The sequence below is a fragment of the Suricata suricatta genome, chromosome 7, assembly GCF_006229205.1.
Source record: "Suricata suricatta isolate VVHF042 chromosome 7, meerkat_22Aug2017_6uvM2_HiC, whole genome shotgun sequence".
Lineage (NCBI taxonomy): Eukaryota > Metazoa > Chordata > Mammalia > Carnivora > Herpestidae > Suricata > Suricata suricatta.
Genome location: NC_043706.1, coordinates 3,575,456 through 3,596,793, shown reverse-complemented (window position 1 = coordinate 3,596,793; position 21,338 = coordinate 3,575,456). Strand labels below are relative to the sequence as shown.

The 21,338-nt window shown below is 45.2% G+C and overlaps 3 protein-coding genes and 1 long non-coding RNA gene across 4 annotated transcripts in view; 2 read left to right on the top strand and 2 right to left on the bottom strand.

Moving 5' to 3' along the window:
• LOC115296510 (histone H4-like) overlaps positions 1-447 on the top strand; it is a 1,280-nt gene extending 833 nt beyond the window's left edge. The window contains exon 2 of the mRNA XM_029944966.1: positions 1-447. Within this exon, the coding sequence (XP_029800826.1) occupies positions 1-201 (201 nt within the window). The 3' untranslated portion in view covers positions 202-447.
• A 1,618-nt stretch (positions 448-2,065) lies between these two features.
• LOC115296170 (histone H1t) lies at positions 2,066-3,046 on the bottom strand. The gene has a single exon (XM_029944655.1). It carries the CDS (start codon positions 2,980-2,982, stop codon positions 2,299-2,301), a length of 684 nt encoding a protein of 227 aa, XP_029800515.1. The 5' UTR covers positions 2,983-3,046; the 3' UTR covers positions 2,066-2,298.
• Positions 3,047-7,762: 4,716 nt separating this feature from the next.
• LOC115296184 (histone H2B type 1-M) overlaps positions 7,763-21,338 on the bottom strand; it is a 37,592-nt gene continuing 24,016 nt past the window's right edge. Inside the window, exons 2-3 of the mRNA XM_029944674.1 lie at positions 21,133-21,338; positions 7,763-7,851 (exon numbers count right to left, since the gene is read on the bottom strand). Coding sequence (XP_029800534.1) covers positions 21,142-21,338 — 197 coding nt within the window. The 3' untranslated portion in view covers positions 7,763-7,851; positions 21,133-21,141. The remainder of the gene's footprint in view (positions 7,852-21,132) is intronic.
• LOC115296212 overlaps positions 14,634-21,338 on the top strand; it is a 9,961-nt gene continuing 3,256 nt past the window's right edge. Inside the window, exon 1 of the long non-coding RNA XR_003910778.1 lies at positions 14,634-14,708. This is a non-coding gene — a long non-coding RNA (uncharacterized LOC115296212). The remainder of the gene's footprint in view (positions 14,709-21,338) is intronic.

The following is a 21,338-nucleotide window of genomic DNA, read 5'->3' as shown; positions in this document are numbered from 1 at the left end:
CTGGCCCGGCGCGGCGGCGTCAAGCGCATCTCCGGCCTCATCTACGAGGAGACCCGCGGGGTGCTCAAGGTGTTCCTGGAGAACGTGATCCGGGACGCCGTCACCTACACGGAGCACGCCAAGCGCAAGACGGTCACGGCCATGGACGTGGTCTACGCGCTCAAGCGCCAGGGCCGCACTCTCTACGGCTTCGGCGGCTGAGCTCCCGGAACCCGCCATATTCCCAAACACAAAGGCCCTTTTCAGGGCCGCCCACAAAATCGTTTAAAGGGCTGTTGTGCTCGGAGAAATACGGCATTAGGGGCGTGTGAGATTCCGTAGCGAGAAATGGTAACGAACAAAGACATTTAGATTTTTTTGTGTCTGTAATAAGCTTTATATCGTCCCCACTTACGTAGTTTCCGGCTTTCGAAAAAGTGCATTTTTAATCATAAGGTTAGGAACTTTTGCTAATTAATTGGTTCCGGGATAGAAATTGGGATGTTTTATACTAATTAAGGTCTCGGAGGTAGTCTTTCCCGCATCTCCGGCCACCGCGACCGCAGCCGGCCGCTATGTAAATGAAGGTCCTCTGAGGACATGCTCTGACTCGGTGCTAGTGGTGTGACAAAAGTTGCGGAGGGTGGAATTCCGGGGCCATTTCCCGTTGGCCAAAAAGAGTTTAAAAGCTGTCCTCGGAACCGGAGGAAAACGTCGGTTGGTTAACTTTGTTTTTGATCCGATGTATGCCAGGGCGCTACTCAAGTACTAGGAGCAAAAGCACAGAGGCTCTCAGGACCAGTTCTAGAGGGTTCGCGAAGTGCTGAGGGGCCTGCTGCCTGCCAGGCGCGGTCGGGGGTCCGTTCAGTATGGGGCACGGCCGTCAGGCAAGGGACTCACGGCCTCGCCCGGCAAGGGAAGCGCGTTCCAGGGCTACCGCGCCAGCCTGGAAGGCAATCGCCGCCCTGTCCAAGCAAGAGTTGGGTTGTGCAGGATTCTGTACTTTAATCCATTCGTTCTCCATGACAAAAATTATCAGCGGCCCAGTTCTAGAACGGAGTTTAGAAAGGCCAGGCCGTAGTGCTATCTATCTTGAGTACATGCTAATATGTAAAAGAAAGCGTTACATAGTTCCGCCCCGGGCTTTGTTCAAAGTCACACCAAATACTACCAAGGCCCCAAATATGATGAACAGTATGAATTTTATATTTATCAACATCTTTAAATAAGAATGCTAATTCCTAATGAGAGCTGAAATAAACGAATTTTGCTTAAAACCAAAAAGACGCTTTAAATCAGACCTGAGAATTTCCTAATAACAGTGCATTCAGTGTTAACAACTTTGTAACCCCAACATTCCATCCAGGTTTTAAGGTTATTCTTCAGTCGATGGAACACAATCTGGACAAGTCTGTACACTCTTTGTAAATAAAATACACAGAATTGCATTAGGCTAATCCAATGACCAAACCATTTCCTAACGTGGCAACACAGTAATTTGGAAATATTGAGGATAAGTGCTCTTTGAGTAGTCTCACAACTGCAGACTGAAAATACTTCGTTAATCAAGTGAAAAATTGCAGAGACAGAATCCGAAGTAGGCCCGGGCTCTGAGCTGTCAGCACAGAGCCGACGCGGGGCTCGAACCCACAAACCATGAGAGGATGACCTGAGCCCAAGTCAGACCCTCAACTGAACCACGCAGGCGTCTCATTAGTTTGTTACAATTTGATTCCTATATATGTTGATCCCAAAAAGTTGTGAGCAGTGAGGTATGAAACCCTGCCTGCACTAGCATCATGTGCAACAGTGTAAAGTGGACGCTCAGAGCGCTTCCAAAGTCCCTGGTTTGCACAGGAAGCTGATCCCCACTCCTTCCACAGAAATGCTGGCATTCCCAGCGAAGTGTGGGTCCATGGGCCCTATTTTTTATTATTCAGGGAGAGCGCAAGCAGGAGAGAGACAGAGGGAGAGAATCCCAAGCAGAGTGCTCAAAGAACCTGTGAGCTAAGGACCGGTGCCCAAAATCAAGAAACAATCAACTGCATCCCCCCTCCCGCCCCGCCTGTTCTCCCCCTGTCCTGTTCTAACTGTAAATGTGTGAACTCTCTCACATTAGACAACACAAGAATAATCTTCAAATACTGTAATCCCTATTGAACACATTTGACGAGACTTCACACGTTTTGCAATTGAACTTGCTTAATAGACCCTGTGAAGGCCTATTTATAAGCTCAGTGCTCCGTGCCATGCCCTTTTGGAAGTACTTGGAGTGGCTCTTAAAAGAGCCTTTGGGTTGAGAATCATCCGGTTTCCGGTTTACTTTTTGGAGGCTACCTTCCTGGCACGCGTCTTCCGCTGGGTGACCTTGACCTTCCCGGACTGAAGCTTCCCCGCTCGAGCCTTCCCCGAGCTACTCCCGGGCTGCTTGCCCCGGGCTCCCTTAGCCTTCCCGCCGCTCCGCGGTGCTTTCGGAGCTGCCGCTTTCCGGGACTTCTTGGCCGTCTTGGTGGTCTTGGCACTCTTCGGGGACTTCGAATCCTTGGGTAAGGTGAGCTTCTTCCCCTGGGCGGAAGCGGGCCTTTTGACCTTGCTCGTGGTGGACTCAGGAATAGACTTCTTGTTGAGCTTGAAGGAGCCCGAGGCACCGGTGCCCTTGGTCTGCACCAGGGTGCCCTTGCTCACCAGGCTCTTGAGGCCCAGCTTGATGCGGCTGTTGTTCTTCTCCACGTCGTAGCCGGCGGCCGCCAGCACCTTCTTGAGTGCGGCCGCCGACACGCCTGCTCGTCCCTGGGACACCGACAGCGCCTCCGTTATCAGCTTGGACACGGAAAGGCTCGAGGCCTTGCGACTTGAGCCTGGCAGGACCCCCGGCCTCCTCCCTCTCTTCTTAGCTAGCGGATTCTCCATAGGAACCAGAGCAGTGTCCGATGTGGCCGCAGGAGCCGTCTCCAACATTGCACGAAGAACGACAAACAAAATGGCAACCACCAGAAGCAGCATAAAGCGCCTCGGGGCCTGAAGGCCTTATATAGGGCAAGGCGCACTGTGATTGGTGCATCACCAGGCACCGCACCACCCCTCAGGGGAGGCGCATTTGTGTTTGTTTTACCCCCAAAAGTTTGATCCCTCACAAATCCCCTGGCAGAATCGCCCAGGTTTTACTGCTGAGTCGTCCGGGGAGACCCAGATTTCATGTGCCTTTTCACCTTTTCATGAAAAATGGCCTTGAAGACCAGAAGCATCCGATAAAGCCCTTGGTTTTCAGCGAAATTCAAGGAGGAGAAGAAAACTTCCTCTTTTCCATGTAGCTTAAATGTAATTTTTAGCAGGAGACTTACCTTATCTCTTCTGAGTGGTTTTCCAAATGGTTGGCTTCCAATTGGTGAAGAAAATAAATTATTCACACACTGACTTTTATTGAAAATTATTTATGTATATGAAGGAAATAACACAGGTCTCTTAAATGTCTCACTGTGTAGTTAGACGATGCTTATAGAGTTGTCCAAAAACTGCAGCGTACCACTTTATATGGGCAAACACAATCTAAGAAACCATTGTCAGCCAGGCATGTGGGTTGCATGTGACCAAAACCAGTCCACTATCCCCGCAGTTTGACTGCAGACCCTCAAGAATCTAACATGATCTCTACTTAGTCCAAATCAGGTCCATCATCTCCGTGGCTGGTATTTTCAACTGAATTTTGCTTCTGGTTTCATTCACTCAAGCCCCACCCCCCCACCCTACCCCACTCCACCCCAGCTCTACTGCCTGATGCCAAGCACACACACAAAGAAAAACAGACACTCTATTCTCAATAACCTATAAAACATGAGGCAGCCCGGTGGCTGAGTGAAGAGATCAGTGGGAACCACAGACCCAGATCTCCAACAGAACTGAGCTGGCAGACGTGCCTGCAAAACTGTGGAAGAGAATTCTTGGACCGAGGCCCAGGACACCTCTTTGGACTTGCCCTAAGACTTGGCTTTGTAAGACATCCGGGTAGGACGTTGTTCATCAAGGCCAGGAGGGGAGCAATGCAGTGTGGCCAAAGACCCGGGTTCAGCAGAGGAAAAGCCCATAAGGACCATCTTGCAGAGATTCCCAAATGCTTGTGTGCAGTTTGTTATTCTGCAAGCCAAGGCCTGAAGGTTTTAAGGAGAGGATTTGCATGTCTTTGCTGTAGTTGTCCTGCTTTCAGAGTTTCATGGAAACAATCATGGAAATTAGCCCGTGTCAGAGGTTGGGAATGTTGCAATAGTCCCGAAGAAAGACAAGGGCTGCGTCTAAGGAGATAGCGTGGGAAAGGAGAGAGTCTACATGTGAAATATTTCTGAAGTGGAAATCAAATGATGAGATTTTTCACCTTCTGGTTGCAAAGTGAGGTAGCAAAGTGTCCACTTCTCTCTGTCTGATGGGCTTGTGCTTACACACACACTCCTGAAACATAAGTTCAGAAAACGGGGGCATCTGGGTCACTCAGTCGGTTAAAAGTCCGACTTCAGCTCAGGTGATGAACTTGCAGTTTGTGAGTTCGAGCCTGTTGTCAGGCTGTCTTCTGTCAGCACGGATCCTGCTTCAGACCCTCAGTTTCCAACCCCCCTCTCTTTGCCCCTCCCCAAATTGGGGTTTCTCTCTCTCTCTCTCTCTCTCTCTCTCTCTTTCTCTCTCTCTCTCTCTCGCTCTCTCTCTCTCTCTCTTTCTCTTTCTCAAAAAGTAAATACACTTTGCAAAACATTCAGGCAACAATACCACCTGAAGTGTCCACGTTCTGATACTTGTGAATCCATTTCATTTCTTAAAACGCTGGTTGCAAACTATGGTATTGACTTCGCAACCCAGTAAAGCACTGTGACCCTCAGTTTAAAGAATCGTTTTTTCTAAGGGAGGTTACAAGAGCATCTTGCTGATGACCTATGTTTTGGGGGTTTTTTTACAATGTTTATTTATTTTTCACAGAGAGAGAGAGAGAAAGAGAGAGAGAGAGAGATTGACAGCGTGAGCAGGGAGGGGCAGAGAGAGAGGGAGGCACAGAACCCAAAGTAACCTCCAGGCTCTGAGCTGTCAGCACAGAGCCCAACATAGGGCTCGAACTCACAAATGGCAAGATCGTGACCTGAGCCAAAGTCGGACGCTTAGCCAACTAAGACACCGGACAACCATAGATCTTGTGTGTGTGTGTGTGTGTGTGTGTGTGTGTGTGTAGCAATAATATAAAATTATCTTGGAAAATTTTCTATTATGGGAAAGTCAACCTTCTGACCTTCCATTATTGAAATAATACTGCTGTGAACATTTCCTTAGATCAGCTTTTGCTGGCTATATGTAACTTCTGAAGTCAATGGAAGCAATCACAAAGAAAGTAGAACTGTTTTCTTTTTTAGTATAATAACATGATTCTCTCATGATATGAAAACTGTACTGCCCAGTCAATATTAATTTAACATTCTACTCTGTTGTTTTAAAAAATGATTACTCAATATTTCTGTGTGTGTGTGTGTGTGTGTGTGTGTGAATAAAATAAAGGCTTCTTGAGATTTTCACTGTGTTCAGTGAGATTCTCAGGATTTCACTTACTAGCATACCTACCCTACATTCTTCTTGGCTTTTCCTTGTATCTAAGTTTTAAAACTGCTCTCTATCTCTTTTTCAGTAGCTATTTTTGAACTTCATATTTGAACTTTCAACTATCTTTAACAAACATTATTTCACAATTAACTTTAATTCTTTTTCAACTGGTTTCTTCATTTTTGAAGAATTGATTGCTTGTTCAGCTATTGAGTAATTATTTTGTTTGTTTTGTAGAAAGGGCATGTGTATAATTTCATGATTTGTAAAAGTTGTCTCTAAAAGTCAAGTGTTCCGGGTGCCTGGGTGGCACAGTCAGTCAGGCGTCTGACTTCAGCTCAGGTCTTGATCTCCCAGTTCGTGAGGTCGAGCCCCACATTGAGCTCTGTGCTGACAGCTCAGAGCCTAGAGCCTGCTTGAGATTCTGGTCTCCCTCTCTCTCTGCCCCTCCCCTGCTTGGGCTCTGTCTCTGTCTCTCAAAAATGAATAAATGTTAAAAAAAAATTTTTAATAAATAAAAGTCATCAAGTATTGACTGAAATGTTGGCGCGATGCTCTTCCAGGGCTGAGGGACCTCAAAACATTTTTTTTAATTGAGAAAAGTATTATTTGGTCTTTAAAGAAATTACCATTTTCCGTATTTGGGATATAAGATTTAAATATATGCACTGACGACAATTCTTCGGTGCAAGATCAACATCTAAGACAATAACGTGCCCAGTGTTTCAAGGTGGAGAACTCTCTTTGAGAGAGGTGGGAAGCAAACATGTCCTCTATTGAGTCAGACGGACCTGAATGACTCATTCAACCTGTTTCTGCTGCTCCTTATGAAACTGAACACCTTCAGAAGGAGTTCTAGAAACTTCTCAGAGGACAGAGGCGCTAACCCCGCCATCATCTAATTAGGAAGCAAAGCTTCCTTTTCTAATAGAAAAAAGCTGTTTGCATTATCAGAAATCCCCTGAGGGAGCCACTCGGGTGATCTGATTTCTGTTTCTCCAGACACTCCAAGCTCTCCTAGTAGCTACTAAGTGTAAGCCAAGACCGGTGTCCACACTGTGCTGTTTTGTAATGTGTGAATAACACGTATATAGACTACGGGATCCTGGCTGATGAAAAACGGGGGAAGCATTCTCACTAATAATGAGCGAGATGACATTTCAGTCATTTGGGGGGAGTGCCGATCAGCTTAACAATGCTTTAAAACAATTCTCAATGTGAACAGTACGTAGGGATTGCAAATTGGCACGGTCCTCCTAGATGGCAATCTGGCAATGTATGTATCACGAGCGATAAAAAATGCTATGACCTTGTGATTTAGTGTTTCTTCTTCTAGAAGTCTATCCGCAGGAGATAATCCCATATTCCCACGAAGATGTGTCATCTGTATGAGCTATAATACGTAAGAATGGAAGTCAATCTAGATAACCAACCACAGAGGACTAGTGACCCAAGGAATGATACATTCATAAAAAATTGTGTTTCTAGGGGCACCTGGGTGGCTCAGTTGATTAAGCAAGTGACATCAGCTCAGGTCACAGTTTGAAAGCGGAAGCCCCACGTCAGGCTCTCCACTGTGAGCATGGGAACCTGCTTTGGATCCTCTGTCTCTTTCTCTCTCTGACCCTCCCTTGTCTGTGCTCTCTCCCTCTGTCTCTCTCAGAAGTAAAGGAACATTTAAAACATTGTGTTTTTAAGCATATTACTTAGTAAATTATATATATGTATCTATGGCATACCTAAATTTGCTTTATATATGATATGTTATAGGCGTATCCTGTATATTCATAGTCATCTATACATATTTATCATATCCATATTAAAAAGAGATACCAGGGCACCTGGGTGACTCAGTAGGTTAGGTGTCTGACTCCTGCTCAGGTCATGATCTCCTGGTTCATGAGTTCGAGCCCTGTGTCAGGCTCTGTGCTGACAGCTCAGAGGCTGGAACCTGCTTTCGATTCTGTGTCTCCCTCTCTCTCTGCCCCTCCTCTATTCGTGCTCTCTTTGTCTCTCTCAAAAATAAACATTAAAAAAGAAATTTGGTAAAAAGGAGACACCAGGAGTTATTTTTAATTTCTTCCTTATATATTTTTCTTTTTACAAATTTCTACAGTAAACATCTAATATTTTTATACTCAGAAAACAAATAGTTTCACCAGGTTCTTACTGAGCCTTCCATGATCATTGAAAATATTTCCATTTATCTTCTTGTGGTGTCACTCATTGTTTTCTGCGTGAGATGCCACGGTGTTTAGCAGTGACCGGCGGTGGGAAAAGATGCCTAAAACGCGTCGGCTCCTCCTGTGAAAAGAGAGAGATTGACCAATCAGTTCATTTGTATAATTCATCAGATACCGATAAGGCCCTTGAGTTGACACGGCTGCGGGGCGGGGACTCTGTGGCAAGCCCACGCCCTCTAGCCCTGGAGTCTCGGAAATAAAGGATGAATGCGGTTGACTCAGTGTCTCCTAAGTTACATTTGAGCTAAGTCTTGAAGGACGAGTAAGAATTTGTCGTGTTAGGGTTTTTCACGAAGGAGCCCATTGACAAAGGTGGAGGGGGTGGTCTAAGGCGGGGGCTTCGGGGTGAGCTGCGCTGCCTGTGGGGGACCAGGAAGGCGCTTGCAGGGCCCCCTGTCAGAGTCCAAGCCTGGCACTCGCCCGCGGAGCAGCCGAGAAGGTTCCGGACGCCCCCTCCCCCCAGGCGCTCACCCCTGGGCCGCTAACACATCAAGTCCTCCCCCCGCAGCTTTTAAATAAGGCACATGAAGCACATCTAGTGGAAACGTACGCAAATACATGCTGAGTCTGTTTCTTGCCATGTTGCAAAATGCATTTTCCTCCTCTTCTTGATCAACGAGCAAAGGCAAACCTGATCGTATCCTCTGCAGGCGACCGAACCCCAGGCAGGAAGATGTCAGCGGGGTCTCCTTGTTGGGGGGCCCCTTCAGTACCTGCGACTGCCACGTCTGCGCGGTGGGGAGAAACGGGTCTGTGACGAGGGCTCACACACCTGGCTGACCTAGGGACTCGGACTGTAACCCACGCGGGGCACATCACACCCTGGCGATCGGTTCACTCCACAAAGACAGCGACTTTGCTGCACGTTTTGTGTGGACGGTGAAAGGGCCCCCACAGTCACATTCAGGTAAGTTTTCCGAAAGGTTTGTGGAGGCCGAGCCTGGCGGTAGTGGGGGGCGGGGGCGGGGGGGGACGGCAGAGAGGGGAAGGCACTTCTCTCTCTTTAGGTGGTGAGAGGCAGTCCCCCCCCACGCCACTAACCGTCCTCTGCTGACTCAAGATGTGACCTCTGATGTCCCCATAGTGCACTTCACAGACTCACTGCCCCCTCAGATGTCATGGTCTTAACAATGACAAGTGGCACGTGTTGTTTTAAACCCCGTTGAAAAGGCCCCAAATTTAAGGCCTGCGCTGGAGGGAACCACGGCTCTCCCTCTGGGAGCTCACACCCACACATGATCTCGCCCGCTCACACCCGATGAGCACACTGACTACGGAACCAGAGACAGAGGGGCGGGTGCTCCAAACACTCTAGGGCACGGGGTGGACTTGGATTTCTCTTCCTTTCTTAATCCCTGGTCCTCCCTCCCCATGCGCTTTCCAGCTAACATTTTATTGTCCGGGAATTAATTGAGTTAACAGAGCACACGTTTAGAATGGTGCCCGGCTAAGTGCCACCCCAGTGTTAGGAACTACTGTTCCAGCGAGCGCTTTAATCAGTGAACATATAAAACTTCCAGGCGCTGCACACCTGGCCTACCTTTCCCTCCCCACAGGGTTTATTCCCCGCTCACAGCCTAATAATTATGTATAATAACTATTGTTTATTGTCTGTCTTCTCCAGCCATGATGCAAGCTCCAGGATGGCAGTGAACTTGTCCCTTTCCGGGGACTGATGATGGCTCCCTAGCCAGAGGGTGGTCCTCTAGTCATAATAATGTGGCCAGAATAACGTGTGCCCCCCCCCCCACCCCCCGTTGCCTGGTCCACGAAACGCTCCTTCTTCTCTGCAGGCCGGAAGTCCGGGCTCCGGCAGAGATCTCTACGACTCGAAGACACTTGAGACACAAGGTAGAAGAAAACTGTCCCTGAAAGACCGTGGAGCCAAGTCCCATCCCCTCGTTGTGACGGGCCCTATGCAACATCGTGTAGCAGAGTGACACGCTTCTGTTGCGGTAAGCCTTGGGGATCCGTTTCATAGAACAGACGGTATCACATACCTCGTTTCGGCCCGAGCCTCGTCTCTTGAAGCCGACTCAACACTGCTGTTCCCGGGAGCACCTTGATCCTGGATCTGGTCCCCCGGGGGAGCCCCGTGCACGCTGGGGCCCCTGCTCAGAACCTCATTCCCTGCCCGTCGCTGCAGCCCCGCCTCCCGGTGCTCGTGCTCTAACCCTGCCTTTGTTTTTTGTTTTGTTTTGTTTTGTCTTTTTGATGACACCTGCCTTCTAACAGACCAGATATTTTGAGTTATTTATTATGTTTTTCAATCGTACTTTCCTAGAGTCCTAGCTCTTCAAGGGGAGGGATTTGGTGATTTTGTTCACTGGTACATGCCCCCGGGGACACAGCAGGCATTCCACAGCAATGAGTGAAGGAATCGACTCGGTCAGTCGTTTATGTGCGCTGGCCGTGCACGAGGCCCAGTCACCGCCCATGAGACACCGCGGAGCGCCAGTCAGAGCTCAGACACAGTCGGACAGGACAACCAGACGGGGGTCACAACTGAGCACAAACGAAGCAGCGATCACACCGAACAACTAGGAGGCGATGGGCCAGAAGACACCTGCAGGATGATAACAGGTAGGAGTTTCTAGACAAGGAGGAAGGAAAAGAATCAAAAGCTAGAGATCCGCTATACGTGGGAGGCAGCAGGCCAGGAAGGCAGGTGTGCCCAAGGCCGCGCCAACACGGAATCCAAGAGATAGTGGAGGGGGAGGGCCTGGACTCGGTCGGGGAAGGGCCTGCCAAAGTGCATTTCATGCATCTGGAGAATCCTGAAGGCAAAATAACTGTCTCCTTCAGACACATTCCAGCCACCCACCCCTTCCCCTCAGTTCCCGCTGGTTACAACTTCTGGTCATTTTAGGGCAGTGAAAACCCTCTGTATATTACAGTGATGGATGGGCGTCATTACACATCTGTCCGGGCCCGTGGAATGTGCAACACCAAGACAAAACCGCAATGGCAAACTAAGGTCCTTGCGGGATGGTCGTGTGCCCATGTCGGCTCATCCCAAAAAGTGCCATTTTGGTGAACAATGTTGCTGGTGTGGGAAGCTATGCAGATGTGGAGACCGGGGTACATGGGGATCTGTACCTCCCTCTCAATATCGTTGTACACCTGAAACTGCCCTAAACATGCATACATACATACATACACACACACACACATATATAAACTCTGTATGTAATATATACATATAAGCTCTAAATATATATATATACAGAAAAGCATGCGTATGCCCTAAATATATATAAAAACACACATATTCCTAATTAGGAATATATATATATGTATGTGTATATATATATATACGTATATACACACACACATATACATAAATAAATTCCAATCCACTCAGTTAAGAGTGAGTGTACATAGTGTATGTTTAGCACTGATCGGGCCAAATCCCAGCTCGGACCCTTAGAGGCAGGGCCCCTGCGCACCCCAGACCTTCCCAAAGCCCTTACCCTGGTGCGGCCCCGGATCACAGACCCGCGCTCCAGGCCAGCAGCTTTCCGTCTGCAATCTGAGAGCCTGCACCATCTCTGCTCCGTTCTTAAACACTGATTTTATTTATTTTTCTCAACTATAAAAACTATACCGATTTCAGTGCATTAAAGCCCAAATGTGTGGGTTAAGCCCAGCGCCCAGCATCTTTCACCACGGCTGTGTGAGCAAGTCCAACAGTAAAAGGGGCACATTTTCATCTTCATATTCTTATGTTGTCCCACAGCTGAGTTTGGGCCAATAATAAATAACCGAGAAAGAAAGTGAAAATACAAATAAAGGAAAAGAAAATAAAGGAGAACGTGAGGAGAGGAGGGAAAGGAGAAGAATGAACACAAAGCTTTATCCTTTGATGCTTTTGAAGCTGATCCTTTTACTTGGAGACTTGATAGGGTCAGAAAACGAACTTAGGCCTGTGAAGTGGTGAGGTCAAGGTTTTGCGCCGGTCCGTGCTAGACTCTAGGCACGTCTGCTGCTCACCACGGAGACAAGCCCCACCACTGGTGTTCCTTTGTCCCGTCAGAGCCCACAGCTGGGGCATCTGACACCGCCAGCAGCCAGAGCAGCACGAAACAGGCCTTCCTAGCCGCTCCCACGGGAACTGCGCCGGGCCACCCAAAGCCTTCCTTCCCCTTCCTCGCTCGGAAAGCAGCTCGTTTTCCAGATTTACTCCCTTCTCCTTAAATTATGACGAACCCACAGTGCTTGGAGATACGTCAAGGCGATTGTCAGAGTCCAGAAATGTTCCTCATCGCCTAGAATATCTTGTAGGAAAGGTCACATGCAGAAGTGTATTTGGCCCAGTTTCCTTCTCCGCTTAGTCATCCAGGATTGCTCAGGGTGAAAGTCTGGAAAAGCTAACATTTAATGCCTAGGACGACTTAGCAAAGTGCTGGAACCACACATCCTTCCAGATCTGGAAAACTCCAGACAAATGCTGATATCATTCTTTACGCCCCTAGGAACAGGCCTAGGGAGGTCATTAAGTATGGGGGTGGGCGACTGCATTTTCGTCCAGCTGTGGGACCAAGGTAAACATGGTGAAATCAGTTGGCATTTTTTTATATCAAATCACCTGTGAAATTCCCATGATTTGTGAAAAACCAGCTTTTACCAAGATAGTCATAAGCGGTCTTAGGTGCCTTTAGGGGTATAGAAAAGGCTATAAATGAAAGGTTTCAAATAACAGCTGAGCACCTACCATGTGCCAGGCACTCTTCCAGGTGCTTTCGTGCGTTAAAGATCTTTAATCTCCACAAACATCTAGAAGGTTGGTGCTATTAACCATCCTCCTCCAGACACAAATGAGGACCGGGGTGCCGGGCCGGCTCAGTTAGCAGGTCATGTGACCCTTGATCTCGGGGTCATGAGTTCAAGCCCCTACGTTGGGCATGGCGCTTACTCAAAATTAAAAAAAAAATTAATTAACAAAAAAGACACAAATGAGGACACTGAGGCACACAGAAGAAATGAGGATCTGCCTCACCTGACAGCTAGTAAGTGGTGCGTAGTGAGCTGGGGGTCAGACCTGGGAGTCCTGTCTTTAGTCACTATGCTATTTTCAGTATTTCGGCAAATATTTTACTAGCATGATACCATTCCTGGGACAAGTATTTTATATTTGCTGTTTCATTTAGTCCTCACCCCATCTCCATGAGTAAGTAATTAAAGCCCCCAGAGGCTCCGAGGGGTAGCTTTGTCACACAGTAACTCACAGACATTTAGGAAATTATTAGCCTGGTCTTTTCCCGTGGACAGGGATGTCAAACCATACATTGATTTCATCTGACAAAGTCTAAGAAGATGATTCTGTAACAGGCGGGTGGAGAACAAGCCTGCAGAGGAAGAACAGGGGGTCATGGTTTTGGTCTGGAGACTCTGTTCTTACACAGACCAAGGAGGACTTTCAAAGAAAATAATTAGCGATTCTTCAGAAACTCTTGAGGTTGTCTGTGGGGCATGTGACAGGCTGTCTCTGCACAGCAGATTCCTCCAGCCCTCAGGCGGCACTGCCGACTTGGGTAGGTCATGTCTCCGCCGTTTCTGGCAAAGCAATTTCTCAACTCCCCCGCTTTGGTCAAAAATGGGATGAGGGCAGGGGGCGCCTGGGTGGCTCAGTCGGTTGAGCATCAGACTTCAGCTCGGATCATAATCTCAGGGTTCCTGTGTTCGAGCTCCATATCGGGTTGTGTGCTGACAGCTCAGACCTGGAGCCTGCTTCAGAGCCTGTGTCTCCCTCTCTCTGTGCCCCTGCCCCACTCATGCTGTCTCTCTCTTCTTCAAAAATAAATAAACATTAAAAAATAAACAAATATTAGAAAAAATTTTACAAAAGATATGAGGGCAGTCACAAATATCTCAAGAAGTATTTGAAGTCCATATATATAGTCTCCAAGTAGTTAATTGGCTTGTCTTACTTAGAAGAGTTCTCAAATATCATTTTGATGTATTTTAGTTTAACACATATCATTTTTCCTGATTATTATGTCAATTGTAATTTGAGCCATAGTCAGAAGTAAACTTCGAAGCACTCCTTCTTGTTTAGGAAATTTTAGTCAAGGTATGGAGGTCTAGGCTCTGAGGACTCATATTCTATTCTACTCTACTCTATTCTATTTAATACTGAGGAAGACCAAATCCAAAACTGAATTGTTGGAAAGACTGATACTCAGAAAAAGACAACGCAGAGGAAGGAAAAGGGAGAAGCAGTCTACTCTGATCTCACCCGGATCTGCAGGATCTCAAGAGAAGGCGTCCCGCGTTCAGAATCCTGGGGATTTCAGTGAGTCTCCGATTGTGTTTCCAATGGGAAGTTAAACCAGAGTGGTGAGACTCATGCCCTGTGAATCAAATAGCCTTCTGGCCTGGAGCGCAAAAGCAGTATTTTTAGTTAAAAGTCCTGCAGATGGCCCTTCCACCACGGCTGTAAAGCTGACATTTCTATTTTATTTTATTTTATTTTATCTTATTTTGTTTTTTCTATTCTGTTGTATTCTTTAGAAAGACAGACTGCCACAGGCAGGACCCCGTTTGGACGTGTCTGGAATTTGGAAGCTTGGCTCCCCCACTTCCTCCTACAAAAGGGCCTGGAGAGCTCGAGGTCAGCGGGAGGTCCCAGCAGGTCAGCGTGGCTCCTCCTCTACCTGTGGCCGCAGAACTGTCCTCCTGCATTGGGGAAGGTCGTCCTCTTCGACCCAGGGCGGCCCGGAAGGGACGCACACGGAGCGGTGAGGGAGGAAGGGGTCACCGGCCGGACCAGCCAGATCAACGCCGGCGAGCGGCGGGCGACAGATGTCACAGCCAGCTCACCATCACAACCCGAAGAGACATTTCTGGAAGTCTCTCTGCACATCGTCTTCATAGTGTGTTTCGTAGAGGTGTGTCTGGTGACATCGGTCTTCAAAGGTAACTTCCGTTTGTTCAATTATGATACTGTGTTAAAGACATTAATTATTCATAGTATCCGACAATATCAGAACATTCCAAAACAAAATGTGTCAAAAGAGAAGAGAAACCAAGTCACATGGGTCTTTTGGTACAATCTCAAATGATAACAATTTCTGAGACTCTTCAGATGTGGACATGCCATCATTATTATTAGGGGAAAGAGTAAAACTTTGGCACAGGGCAAATTTTACTTTAAGTTCTCTCGTATTATCTTCTCAGCAGATAGGGGATGATATGGACAGTAGGAGCTGTCCAATACGGACACTTTTATACAGATTTCTGAAAGTATTTTACCTATGATCTCATTTTTATCATTCACAAGTAGTAAAGGGATTACCGTGGTGGGGGGGAATCAATACATTTTAACAATAACATGAAATTGATTTGTTACTATGGTTCAATGTGGTTCTTGAGGTGGGGGTTGAAGCCCTGCCCCACCTTTATAGTTTTGTAATTTATATTAATTATAAATAAGGCAAAATTCAATCACTTGTTGCGTCTTTGGCCTAATTAACATATTTGTAAAATTTGAACTTGTTTGTGCTGGTCATGGAGGTATTTTTTGTTACGTGACTATAAAGTGTGGAGATGATTGGACTACATTAACAGAGTAAGAGATTTGTGACAGTCAAGTTTTAATTTTTTTAATGTTTATTTATTTTTGAGAGAGAAAGAGAGGGAGAGAGTATGAACAGGAGAGGGACAGAGAGAGAGGGAGACCCAGAATCTGAAGCAGGCTCCAGGTCAGCACAGAGCCCAAGATGGGACTTGAACCCACAACGGTGAGATCATGACCTGAGCTGAGTCAGAAGCTTAACCCACTGAGCCACCCAGGCGCCCCTGTGATAGTTAATTTTTATCGAGGGGCTGGTTATATTTGATTTTACTTTTAGAAGTCAAACTAGAAAATTGTTGATGGTGATTAAAATTTGAGGGGCTGTTTTGGCCACTGCAGGTGGGGTGTTTTCTTTAGCATTACCTTTAATTGTAACTACTCAGATTTTCCTTAGTTCCTCCTTTTCCTCTCATGAGTAACTATACTCCCCCGCCTCCTGCCGCAATATTGGTTGAGCCATTTGAACAAGTTAGAAAACTCCTTGTTTACATACAAGTGAAAGCAAATGAACAGCCCACAGGCAGATCGACCGTAAGTAAACATGTCGACTCCTAAGCCTTGAGCCAGATGGCATTCTCACATCTGAGCCATGAAGTAGACTGAGTTAGTGATTGTATGGAACAGATAAAACACAACGGTAAAAATCTACTCGGAATATTCTTCAGAAACAATTAATTACCAAATGATATGTCAAAATTGTAATTAGGGTAAGACATCAGAAGAACGGGCATAAAATAAGCTTAGTATGAGAACAGTTGTTACAAAGTTATACAATTTACTCTCATCAGAAGGAGGCTGGGAAGCTGGGTTCCCTTGGGAAAATTTAAGACCCCAAGGCGCCTGGGTGGCTCAATCAGTTAAGCATCTGACTTCAGCTGGGGTCGTGATCTCACAGTTCATGAGTTCAAGCCCCATGTTGGGCTCTGTGCTGACAGCTCAGAGCCTGGAGGCTGCTTTGGATTCTGTGTCTCCCTCTCTCTCTGCTCCTTCCCCACTCACGCTCTATTTCTCAAAAATAAACATTAAATTTTTTTTTTCATTTTAAATTTTTGAAAAGAAAAAAAGAAGAAAATTTAGGAATAATACAAAAAGCAGACCAAGCAGTGATGTGCAGTCAGTATTTGAAAAATACCAAACACACTTAATTATTTTATCATCCTTCCTTTCATTAAGTTGTGGGAATAAATCGTTGGTTACCCAATGGCTATCAAGCAAGGCCCAGAGATATGTTTTGGGGTAAAAGAAATCTTAATGGTTTTACTATTTTGTATTCAGAGCTTGAATCTAGGATAGGTAGAAAATAAAACAGAGGAAATTGGTTATTGCATTAAGGTGTAAACATAAATCGTAGATATACAAAAATGGGGAAATGGTTGCGATCATGTTTCAGAGTGACCCGTAAGACACAGCATAAAGTGGGGGCAGCAAGTTCTTGGACGTGAAGCCCTTTTGTGAAAAATTATCTCACATTTGGCAAAGACCCAATATATTGAACATTCCATTTGAATCCTGAATTTTTCTCTTTCTTCTAGTGTTTTCGTTTGTTTTTTAACAAATCCTAGCGAATCTTCCTATGCATGCGTTTAGATATACCCATACCATCAATGAATATAGTGAGAAATTCATATAATGATCAACTCAAAGCCTTTAACTTCACTCCTAAAGTATATGTAACTAATCAGCATGAATAAAACACATATTAAACTGAATTTACTACATTAACAAACTGTAATAACTTCCTAATAAATAAACACACTAAACATAGCCATGATCTTGTATGAATAGTTGTGTCTCTCAGAAGCTATAAATACGTAATAGAATGAGAACTCTGTGTGTTATTAACAGCCCTTAAAAGAAGCAGGCATGGGGCGCCTGAGTGGCTCAGTCAGTTAAGCATGTCACTTTGGCTCAGGTCATAGTCTCACGGTTCGTGGGTTCAAACCCCACATTGGGGTCTGTGTTGGGCTCTGTGCTGACAGCAAGCCTGCTACAGATTCTCTGTGTGTGTGTGTCCCTCACTGCCCCTCCCTTGATCATGCTCTGTCTCTTTCTCTCAAAAATAAATAAACATTAAAAGAAGAAAAAGAAGAAGAAGAAGAAGATTGTGTTCCCTGCTAGGCCTGGGGAAACTGGGAGCTGTCCCAACCTCCTGCTGGGCCTCTGGGCCCACGGCTACACATGACTTTCATTTTTACAAACTTAAAGTGGCAAAAATAAGTGTATATATCTACCTCCATTCTCCTGAGACATCTAACTTGTTAATCTAATGTCATTCTCAACCGTGTAAAATTAAGGGCCTTGCATAGATCAAATTGTTCTTAGGGATGCATATTTTATACCCACTAATTCAGAAATTGTCCCAGGCTCCAAAGATTAGGCTTTAAAATACTCAATTTAATATACCTTAAAGCGGTTACAGTTATCTATAGATTATGGATTCAGCATTTAAGCTGACGCACTGAGTTTTTGTGATTTGTATGCAACATTATAAACATTTATTGTCTTAAAAATATTATCTATTATGATTTAATTTAGGTCAGTGTATAGTTTACAGATGTGTAATTTTAAATAAAATAAAGTGATCTTAACTCTTCTAACCAGTAAACCAATTGGAAGAAATTTAATAAATTCATATTTGTTAGAGTTACTTTTTTTTAAGAAAATAAACCCTAGACTTGTGTGAACTAGAATATTGTGCTAATGTTATTTTTACATCATGACAATAACAAAGAAAAAGACATAAAGCCATTTCTAAAGCAAAATTGGTAAGTCAGTGAATGTATTCCAAAAGTTACCTTGATTAAAAAGACGTGATATTTTCCTATAAAACTACATCTCATGAACTGAAAATGTTAAGTTGTTCCAAAATAATAGAGACGTTCTGTTCTGTTTCTTATCCTACAGCCTCTTAACTAAAACCGTCAATTAAATTCACGGTTCAACTTTCCTGTTTTCTCTGAGTTATAGTTTAAAGGGACAGCACATTTAAAACATCGGGAGAACTTTTATTTTGACTTGAGTTTCTCTTTTTTTGTAAGGTTTTATTTAAATTCCAGTTAGTTAATATACATGTAATATTAGTTTCAGGTGTGCGACAGAGCGATCCGACACCTCCTTACATGACCCGGCTCACCCCCAACCTCCCCTCTGACAGCCGTCAGTATGTTCTCTGTAGTTAAGAACCTATTTCGTGGTTTGCCTCTCTCTCCTTTCTTGCGTTGTTCATTTTGTTTCTTAAATTCCACATATGCGTGAAATCGTATGGTATTTGTCCTTCTTTGAAGGACTTATTCCAGTTAGCATTATACTCTCTAGCTCCTAGTTTCTCTTACTTTAAATTGTGTGTTTTATTCTTTGTATAAGCCATTGAAAATTGAAGTTTACGTGGTAATTTATTAATTTCCTGCTGAGGCAGAGAGAGTAGGTCACTTGCTCAAAATTATTTGTATTCACAAAGCAGAAAATATTCTCAGTCATTGTGCAGGTTAGAAGAGCTAATTGTGAAACTGGAATAAACGTTAAAGCAGGTAAAACCAGAGCCACAGATTTAAGCACGTGGATCGGTTTGAAAAACACAACTCAGCAAAAGACAAGTTTAACTAATAGACAAACGTAATTAACATCAGAGATCCCTCAGCAAATACCATTGCTGAGCATAGAAGTAAATTCTCTGAGACCTTTCTAAGTTTTGTCGGAAATTCTAATTTCCAGTGCCACGGGCCTCACAATCAACACAGTAAGATTCAGAAACTATTAAGCGTTTGTTTGAAGAGGGCGTTGGAAGCCTCCACTTTTGGTCTGACTCAGTAGTCGGATTTATAATACCAGGTTTCTTCTCTCTGCTCTCTAACCTTCAAGAGCCTGGAGTGACAATAATTTAGCACTGTTGGATCATCAACTTCAGAGGCTTCTGCTTAGCAAGACACAGGCCTTTGTAGGCTGGAGGTTTGGTCAACTTGTTTTCTTTCTTGTCATTAGTCTCCTGCAAGGCCCAACCACTTTATTAAAGTCAAAAGCTATTAGAGATTGCCATTTTGTATTTGCATTATCTCTGAAGCAGGAATGCTATTTTTGCAAACACTGACAGCTATGTGGATATGTAATGAATAAACACAAGAAAAGAACGTTTTGAAAGGAGGAAAGAGACTCTTATCTTTCGTTCCAGGAATGCGCAGCATACAAACACAAAACACCAAACCCGGGGGATCACGGTAAAGGCCAGAAAGAAAACACCAACTTCCTGTTCATGTGTTCTCAAAGGCCAGAGGATATCAGAGCAAATATCACACAAACACAATCGACCCCAGCAAGATTAACAAATGAACTAGACTTCAGATTCCCTGTCCTCTCCCACCAACTAATCTCTTCCTGATCTAACATAAAACCGCTAATGTGGACCCGATCTGCACAGTGCAATAGGAAAAAGAGCCAAAATAAGAAACAACTTTGGGCAAGAATACATTTCGGCGTGCAAGAGCTTAAAACTCCAAAGTGCCCAGGGCACAAGGTACAATTCCAGGTCACACATTTCTATTGATTCCTATGGTAGGACTTAGGTACACAACATCCTGGTGTGATCTTCAGAAATAAATGGTCAAGTAGTTCGTGATTAGCCTGTCCTTTACTTGTATAGAAAGGAGAACAAGCTAAAGAATTATCTTCATCCAACAAAGGCAGACCAGGATTTATATAAGAGAAAAAGGGGAGAAGAGACGGGAAAAAAAAATTTTTTTTTGTAGTCAGTCTGGTAATAATGACCTGCACATTTTTGGGGTAACCTGGCTCATTGGCAGTAAAGTGGTCAGTCTGGATTGGACCCTCAGTCCTCGAGCAGGCTCAATAGACACACAGGGGAAAAAATCCAATTTCAGTTAATGATTCAGCAAAGCTTAGTTTAGCTACTGTTGACAAACGTCTGCCACTGTCCTGCATTTTGTTGAAATGGGAGCCTGCACAGTGCCAGGTGGACCTTTAGCTTTCTTCCCAAGTGTCAAGGAAAAGTGTAGATCATGAGGCCCTTAATGCCAAGTAACTTTGTAATCTAAACCACCTAGCATTTTATCTAAAATTGCACAAGTCTTTGTGTCCTCTGTAACAAAGTTTATTGTCTGTGCTTTCCCATGTCTTTGATGAAAACCGCAAACTTCACTTCGGAGAACACGCTATTTTCCCCTTAAAGCTTTTGCCTGGAGCAAATGCCTGGAGCAAAGTTCAGGAGCGAAGGACTTACAGTGGAATTTCCCAGCCTAGACTGCGTGTCTGGAACCGGAAGGTTCCCTATTGGGAGACTGAGTATGCCAAGTCCAAAGGCGTCCTCCCTGTCGATCCCGCATTTCTCCGCCCCTAAGAGTGCTTTCAGGCCAGCCTCCTTGGAGACAAGTTAGCCAGCAATTTTAACCAGTTTGTGGATCCGGACTACTAACTACCATTCACCTGTAAAAGTTGTAAGCCACACCAATTAAGGCCGACAGCAGGAAACCCAGTGCAGCATGGGGTTTCACTGAAGACTCCCAAATACAGAGCAATATGACCTAACATTTGGCACATGAAACCCAGCAGTGCTTAAGATCATCTTCAGTTCCCAAGTATCTTAGACTAAGAGAGAAAAACAAAGCTACTAATTCCTTCACATGCAGTGCTTTTCTAAAAAGATTAAGGTAGAATATTTTGCCAACTCCAAATTTTAAGTGTTTGATTACAGCTCTCATAGTGGCCATGTGGGTGGCTCTGAAAAGAGCCTTTGGGTTTGGATAACAAGATGCTTACTTGGCAGGTTTACTTGGAGCTGGTGTACTTGGTGACGGCCTTGGTGCCCTCGGACACGGCGTGCTTGGCCAGCTCGCCGGGCAGCAGCAGGCGCACGGCCGTCTGGATCTCCCGCGACGTGATGGTCGAGCGCTTGTTGTAATGCGCCAGGCGCGACGCCTCGCCCGCGATGCGCTCGAAGATGTCGTTGACGAACGAGTTCATGA

Bases quoted from the DNA above. Each gene is read 5' to 3' on its own strand.
- LOC115296170 (XM_029944655.1), bottom strand. From the start codon at position 2,982: ATGCTGCTTCTGGTGGTTGCCATTTTGTTTGTCGTTCTTCGTGCAATG.